Genomic DNA, 8,262 nt, shown 5'->3' on the forward strand with positions numbered 1-8,262 from the left:
CGGCGGCGGAGGCACGGGCTCGGTGGGCGGCGGCGGAGCGGGCCAGGCCTCGGCGGGGGCAGCGACTGGGGCGGCAGGGGCAGGTGGGAGCGGCGGCCCCATCAACCCGGCCTCACTGCCTCCCGGCGACCCGCAGCTCATCGCTCTCATCGTGGAGCAGCTCAAGAGCCGGGGCCTGTTTGACAGCTTCCGCCGGGACTGCCTGGCCGACGTGGACACCAAGGTAGCCGCGGCCGCCTGGCCGACGGGGTCGGACTGGGCGTGAGGATAGCAGGCTTGCAGCTTGGCTTTTCTAACAAAAGAGATTTTTAAAACTCTCAGCAGTGAGGTACTAGACCGCTTGGGGCAGTGCGGGAAGCTTTCTGGGCGGTATACACGTGGGCTGGCCTCCCAGCCCCATCACTATCAGCTGTGTACGGTCTAGTCGATTCTCTGGACTTGGGGATTCAGTTCTGGTTTCAGAGCCTAGATCCTATCTTTTCCAAGCTGAAACTTGTTTAAGCCCCTCAGTAACAAACCTCTGTGTGTTAAGAACGTTAGAGAAAGCCAGGTAAGTAAGCCAAGAACGGTTTGAATGCACAATCATCAGAACGTTGTAGCTATTTGTCTCCAGCTCAGTGATTTGCAGGCTTGAATTAGGAACACGGCATCCTTAACGGTGGATTAAAGGGGATTGGGTGCCTCTTTAGATCCCAGTACCATAGGGCAACCTAGTAAAATGCTGTTATGTGTTATTTGCCAAAGTCGCGGGGATTCAACGAAATCACGTGTGTTGTGTTAGACGTAGAGTAGCTGCTGGAATGTGCTTTTCTCCCTTTTCAGAAGCTTCTCGAGCCAGATCATGGTGGTAGATTTAGGAGGCTCTATTACCGAGGGCTCCTCGAGGGTCGTGAATTCTCTTTTCTGCGGAAATCTGCCTACCTACCAGGAAGACTATGGAATCAAAAGTACAACTTAAAGACAGGGAAAGACATAGTCCGTTTATTCATTGAACAACTCTTGGCCCACAGCATGGTAGGTGGTGTGGGTACAGGAACCAGTAGGCACCACCAGTCCTCAAAGCTTGTACTCCTGGGCAGAAAACTGACCTGTAGACCAGATAGTATATCCAGGAAGTGGTGTTAGGAGTTCTTAATATTCAGTGCTTTCCCAGGACCCTGGGTGTTCTCCCATGATGAGTTCTCCGCTCACATTATCTACGTTCTATTAAGTTTTGTGTGGCTAAGTCAATGAAATATGCATGTTTTTCTTGTTCTTGTTTTTTTGGGTTTTTTTTGTTTTTAAAGAAAGGAGGAACCCCGGGGGGCTCAGTTGGTAAAGTGTCCGACTCTTGATTTCGGCTCAGGTCATGATCTCACAGTTCGTGGATCCAGCCCTGAGGCCGGCTCTGTGCTGAAGGTGCAGAGCCTGCTTGGGATTCATTCTCTCTCCTCTCTGAGCCCCTACCCCCGTGGGCAAGTGCTCGCTCGCACTCTCTCTTTAGAAAAATAAACCCTGGAAATAAAGAAAATCAGAGTATTGTAAAGCTCTCGGAAAAGGAGAGTTGGAACCTTTCCCACCTAATACCTTAGATGTTCCTTCTGGTAATTACAGGGTGGTTTTAATTCTGGAAGATAGTGTGTTTTGGGGCACATCTTAAGTCCTCTGTTGCTTTAGCCCCATGGTTCTCAATGTGGCCCTTGGATCAGCCACATCAGCATCACCTGAGAGCTTGTTAAAAATGTATATTCTTAGGCCCCTTCCCAGACCGCTGAAATATATAGAGGAAGTGTGCTGACACTGTTTGTAATTTACTTTGTAGTGCATCCAAAATACTGATGAGTGTGTCAGTCACGCAAGGGACAGATAATACAATAAAATGTCATGGCAGGCACATTCTCTCCTTTCACTTCAAGAACTGAAGAGATTATTCTATATTGTCAAGATCTGTTCAGGTTTGGTAGTGACATTTGCTGTCCTTTGTCTTTTTTTTCAATAAACAGTAATTGTCATTTAAAACCAGGTGAGTTATTTTGAATATTAGGAAGTTAAAGATCTGGATACGTAGTTCTTTTGTTCAGGCGTAAATTTTATTTTTTTAAATATAATTTATTGTCAAATTGGTTTCCATACAACACCCGGTGCTCATCCCCACAAGTGCCTTCCTCCATGCCCATCACCCACTTTCCCCTCTCCCCCTCCCCCTTCAGCCCTCAGTTTGATCTCAGTATTTAAGAGTCTTTTATGGTTGTCTCCCTCCCTCTTCCCAACTGTTTTTCCCCCTCTTCCCCTCCCCTGTGGTTCTCTGTTAAGTTTCTCAAGATCCGCATATGAGTGAAAACATGTGGTATCTGTCCTTCTCTGCCTGACTTACTTCACTTGGCACACCCTCAAGTTCCATCCACATTGCTACAAATGGCCAGATTTCATTCTTTCTTATTGCCATGTAGTACTCCATTGTGTATATATACCACATCTTCTTGATCCACTCATCAGGTGATGGACATTTAGGCTCTTTCCATGACTTGGCTATTGTTGACAGTGCTGCTATGAACATTGGGGTACATGTGCCCCTATGCATCAGCACTTCTGTATCCCTTGGATAAATCCCTAGCAGTGCTATTGCTGGGTCATAGGGGAGTTCTGTTGTTAATTTTTTGAGGAACCTCCACACTGTTTTCCAGAGCGATTGTACCAGTTTGCATTCCCAACAAGAGTACAAGAGGGTTCCCATTTCTCCACATCCTCGCCAGCATCTATAGTCTCCTGATTTGTTCATTTTAGCCACTCTGACTGGTGTGAGGTGGTATCTCAGTGTGGTTTTGATTTGTATTTCCCTGATAATGAGTGATGTAGAGCATCATTCCATGTGTCTGTTGGCCATCTGGATGTCCTTTATGGAGAAGTGTGCGTTTATGTGTTTTGCCCATTTCTTCACTGGATTATTCTTTTGGGTATGGAGTTTGGTGAGTTCCTTATGGATTTTGGATAGTAGCCCTTTATCTGATAGGTCATTTGCAGATATCTTTTCCCATTCCATTGGTTGCCGATTAGTTTTGTTGATTATTTCCTTTGCAGTGTGGAAGATTTTTATCTTGATGAGGTCCCTGTAGGTCATTTTTGCTTTTAATTCCCTTGCTTTTGGGGATGTGTCGAGTAAGAAATTGCTGCAGCTGATGTCAAAGTGATTGTTTCCTCCTTTCTCCTCTAGGATTTTGATGATTTCCTGTCTCACATTTAGGTCCTTCATCCGTTTTGAGTTTTGGTTTATGGTGTAAGAAAGTAGTCTAGTTTCATTCTTCTGCATGTTGCTGTCCAGTTATTTTTTAAAGAGGCTGTCTTCTTTCCATTGGATACTCATTCCTGCTTTGTCAAAGATTAATTGGACATACATTTGTGAATCCAATTCTGAGTTGTCTATTCCATTGGTCTATGTGTCTGTTTTTGTGCCAATATCATACTGTCTTGATGATTACAGATTTGTAGTAGAGGCCAAAGTCTAGGATTGTGATGCCTCTCATTTTGGTTTTCATCTTCAGTATTACTATTTGGGGTCATTTGTGGCTCCATACAAATTTTAGGACCATTTGTTCTAGCATTTAGAAGAATGCTGGTGCAATTTTGATTGGGATTGCATTGAATGTGTAGATTGCTTTGGATAGTATTGATATTTTAACAATGTTTATTCTTCTGATTCATGAGCATGGAATGTTTTTCCATTCCTTTGTATTGTCTTCAATTTCCTTCATGAGTTTTCTATAGTTTTCAGCATACAGCTCTTTTACATCTTTGGTTAGTTTTATTCCTCGGTATTTTATGGTTCCTGGTGTGATTGTGAATGGGATCAGTTTCCTGATTTCTCTTTCTGTTGCTTCTAATTGCTGTATAAAAATCCAACTGATTTTGTACCCTACAACTTTGCTGAATTCATGGATCAGTTCTAGCAGACTTTTAGTGGGGGCTGTCAGGTTTTCCATGTAGAGTGTCATGTCATCTGTGAAAAGTGAAAGTTTGACTTCATCTTTGCCAGTTCTGATGCCTTTTATTTCCTTTGTTGTCTGATTGCTGATGCTAGGACTTCCAGCACTGTGTTAAACAACAGTGGTGAGAGTGGACACCCTTGTTGTGTTCCTGCTCTCAGGGGGAGGGTCCCAGTTTTTCCCCATTGAGGATCATACTAGCTGTAGGCTTTTCATAAATGACTTTTATGATGATTAAGTTCCTTCTATTCCGACTTTCTCAAGGGTTTTTGTTAAGAAAGGATGCTGTATTCTGTCAAATGTTTTTCTGCATCTATTGACAGAATCATATGGTTCTTATCTCTTCTTCTGTTGATGTGATATATAACATTGACTGATGTGTGAATATTGAATCAGCCCCTGCAACCCAGGAATGAATCCTACTTGATCATGGTGAGTAATTCTTTTTATATGCTGTTGAATTCGATTTACTCATATCTCCTTGAGGAGTTTTGCATCCATATTCATCAGGAATATTGGCCTGTAATTCTCCTTTTTTGCTGGGTCTCCAGTTTGGGAATCAAAGTGATGCTGGCTTTGTAGAATGAGTCTGGAAGCTTTCCTTTCATTTCTGTTTTTTGGAACAACTTAAGGATAGGTATTAACTCTGCTTTAAATGTCTGGTAGAATTCCCCAGGGAAGCCATCTAGCCCAAGACTCTGTTGGGAGATTTTTGATAACTGATTCAGTTGCTTCATTAGTTATGGGTCTGTTCAGATTTTCGCTTTTCTTCCCATTTGAGTTTTGGTAGTGTGTGAGTGTCTAGGAATTTGTCCATTTCTTCCAGGTTGTCCAGTGTGTGGGCATATAATTTTTCATGCTTATATTTCTGAGGGATTGGTTATAAGAAATCCATTTTCATTTGTGATTTCATCTATTTGGGTCCTTTCTCTTTTCTTTTTGAGAAGCCTGGCTAGAGGTTTATGAATTTTGCTTATTTTTAAAAAAAACCCAACTCTTGGTTTTCTTGATCTGTTTTTCTGGGGTTTTTTTGGACTCTGTATTGCTTATTTCTGCCCTGATCTTTATTATTCCTCTTCTGCTTGGTTTGGGATGTCTTTGGTACTCTGCTTCTAGTTCCTTTAGGTGCACTGTTAGATTTTCTAGTTGGGGATTTTTCTTGTTTGTTGAGATAGGCCTGGATTGCAGTGTGTTTTCCTCCTTGACTGCCTTTGCTGCATCCCAAAGGGTTTGGATTGTTGTGTTTTCATTTTAATTTGTTTCCATATATTTTTTAATTTCTTCTCTAATTGCCTGGTCGACCCATTCATTCATTCTTTAGTAGGGTGTTCTTTAACCTTCATGCTTTTAGAGGTTTTCCAGACTTTTTCCTGTGGTTGATTTCAAGTTTCATACCATTATGATCTGAAAGTGTGCATGGTATCCCAATTCTTTTATATTTACTGAGGGCTGCTTTGTGATGCAGTATGTAATCTGTCTTGGAGAATGTACCATGTGCACTCGAGGAGAAATGAATTCCATAGCTTCAGGTTGTAGAGTTCTAAATATATCTGTCAAGTCCATCTGGCCCAATGTGTCATTCAGGGCCATTGTTTCTTTAGTGATTCTCTGTCTAGATGATCTACCCATTGCTGTAAGTGGAGTATTAAAGTCCCCTGCAATTAGCACATTCTTATCAATAAGATTGCTTATGTTTGTGTTTAATTGTTTTATATATTTGGGTACTTCCAAATTTGGTGTGTAGACATTCATAATTGTTAGCTCTTTCTGATGAATAGACCTTGTAATTATTATCTAATACTCTTTTTCATCTCTTGTTATTGACTTTAAAGTCCAGTTTGTCTGATACAAGTATGGCTACTCCAGCTTTCTTTTGACTTCCAGTAGCATTATAGATATTTCTCCATCCCCTCACTTTCAATCTGAAAGTATCCTCAGGTCTAAAACAAGTCTCTTGTTGACAGCAAATAGATAAGTCTTTTTTTTTAATTCATTCTGATACCCTATGTCTTCTGATTGGAGGATTTAGTCCATTTATATTCAGTGTTCTTTTTGAAAAGTATGTGTTTAGAGTCCTTGTGTTCTCTGTAGGATTCATGCCTGTAGTGGTGTCTCTGGGACTGTGTGTTCCTTGCAACATTTCCCTCTCACAGAGATGTTCATTAGGATCTCTTGTAGGACTGGTTTATTGGTGATGAATTTCTTCAATATTTTGTTTGTGTGGGAAAACCTTCATCTCTCCTTCTATTGTGGATGACAGGCTTGCTGGATAAAGGATTCTTGGCTGCATATTCTTCCTGTTCATCACATTGAAAATTTCTTGCCATTCCTTTCTGGCCTGCAAAGTTTCAGTAGATAGGTCTGCTACTACCTTTTGTATGTTAAGGCCCATTTATCCCTAGCTGCTTTCAGAATTCTCTGTTCATCTTTGTATTTTTGCCAGTTTCACTATGATACGTTGTGCAGAAGATTGAATCAAGTTATGTCTGAGTGGACTTCTCGGTGCCTCTTGAATTTCAATATCTGTTTCCTTTCCCAGATTGGGGAAGTTTTCAGCTATGATTTGTTCAAGTACCCCTTCAGCCCCTTTCTCACTCTCTCCTTCTTTTGGAATTCCTTAATATGGATATTGTTCCATTTGATTATATCACTCAGTTCTCTAATTCTCCTTTCGTGCTCCTGTATCCTTTCATCTCTTTTTCTTGGCTTCCTCTTTCTCCATAATTTTGTCTTTAATTCACCTATTCTCCCTTCTGCCTTTTAAGTCCGTGCAGTGGCTGCTGCCATTTTATTTTGCACCTCATTTATAGTCTTTTTTAAATTCATCATGACCATTTTAAATTTTTTAATTTATATCCAAGTTAGTTAACATATAGTGCAACAATGATATCAAGAGTAGATTCCTTAATGTCCCTTACCCATTAGGCCCATCTCCCCCCCCAGAACCCCTTCAGTAATCCTGTGTTTGTTCTCCATATTTGAGTCTCTTATGTTTTTGTCCCCCTCCCTGTTTTTAGATTCTTTTTGCTTCCTTTCCCTTTATGTTCATCTGTTTTGTATCTTAAAGTTTTTATATGAGTGAAGTCATATACATGTCTTTCTCTAATTTCACATAGCATGATACCATCGAGTTCCATCCATGTAGTTGCAAATGGCAAGGTTTCATTCTTTTTGATTGCTGAGTAATACTTCCTTGTGTGTGTGTGTGTGTGTGTGTGTGTGTGTGTGTGTGTGTATTTACACACTTTTTTATCCATTCATCCATCAATGGACATTTGGGCTCTTTCCATACTTTGGCTATTGTTGATAGTGCTGCTATAAACATTGGGGTGCATGTGTCCTTTTGACACCGCACCCCTGTATCCCCTGGATAATTGCCTAATAGTGCAATTGCCGAGTAGCTGGGTAGAGTTCTATTCTTAATTTCTTGAGGAATCTCCGTACTGTTCTCCAGAGCGGCTGTACCAGTTTGCATTCCCACCAGCAGTGCAAAAGAGATCCTCTCTCTCTGACTCCTCTCCAGCATCTGTTGTTGCCTGAGTTGTTAATATTAGTCCTTCTGACAGGTGTGAGATGGTATCTCATTGTGGTTTTGGTTTGTATTTCGCTGAGATGAGTGAAGAGTGATGTAGAGCATTGTTTTCATGTGCTGGTAGGCCATCTGGATGTCATCTTTGGAGTAGTGTCTGTTCATGTTTTCTGCCCATTTCTTCACTGGATTATTTGTCTTCTGGGTGTTGAGTTTGAGAAGTTCTTTATATATTTTGGATACCAACTCTATCTGACATGTTGTTTGCAAATATTTTGTCCCATTCTGTAGTTGCCTTTTAGTTTTGCTGATTGTTTCCTTCACTCTCCAGAAGCTTTTTATTTGATGAGGTCCCAGTGGTTTATTATGCTTTTCTTTCCCTTAACTCTGGAGACATATTGAGTAAGAAGTTGCTGTGGCCAACGTCAAAGAGGTTCTTGCCTGCCTTCTTCTCGAGAATTTTCATGCCTCCTTGTCACATTTAGGTCTCTCATCCATTTTTTTTTAATACTTTACTGTCAAATTGGTTTCCATACAACACCCAGTGCTCTTCCCCATAAGTGCCCTCCTCCATCACCACCACCTCTTTTCCCCCCTCCCCCTTCCCCTTCAACCCTCAGTTCATTTTCAGCATTCAGTAGTCTCTCAAGTTTTGCATCCCTCTCTCTGCCCAACTCTTTCCCTCTTCCCCTCCCCCTGGTCCTCCATTAGGTTTCTCCTGTTTTCCTGTTAGACGAATGAGTGCAAACATATGGTATCTGTCCTTCTCTGCCT

At 41.5% G+C, this 8,262-nt stretch overlaps 1 protein-coding gene across 1 annotated transcript in view; it reads left to right on the plus strand.

The window, feature by feature from the left end:
* Nucleotide 1: 1 nt before the first annotated feature.
* The window catches only part of BOD1 (biorientation of chromosomes in cell division 1), a gene marked incomplete at its 5' end in the record, with an annotated part of 24,114 nt that continues 15,853 nt past the window's right edge, over nucleotides 2-8,262 (plus strand). The window contains one exon of the mRNA XM_029941245.1: nucleotides 2-223. Coding sequence (XP_029797105.1) covers nucleotides 2-223 — 222 coding nt within the window. The remainder of the gene's footprint in view (nucleotides 224-8,262) is intronic.

This window comes from Suricata suricatta, chromosome 6 (assembly GCF_006229205.1).
Source record: "Suricata suricatta isolate VVHF042 chromosome 6, meerkat_22Aug2017_6uvM2_HiC, whole genome shotgun sequence".
In the NCBI taxonomy this organism is placed as follows: Eukaryota; Metazoa; Chordata; class Mammalia; order Carnivora; family Herpestidae; genus Suricata; species Suricata suricatta.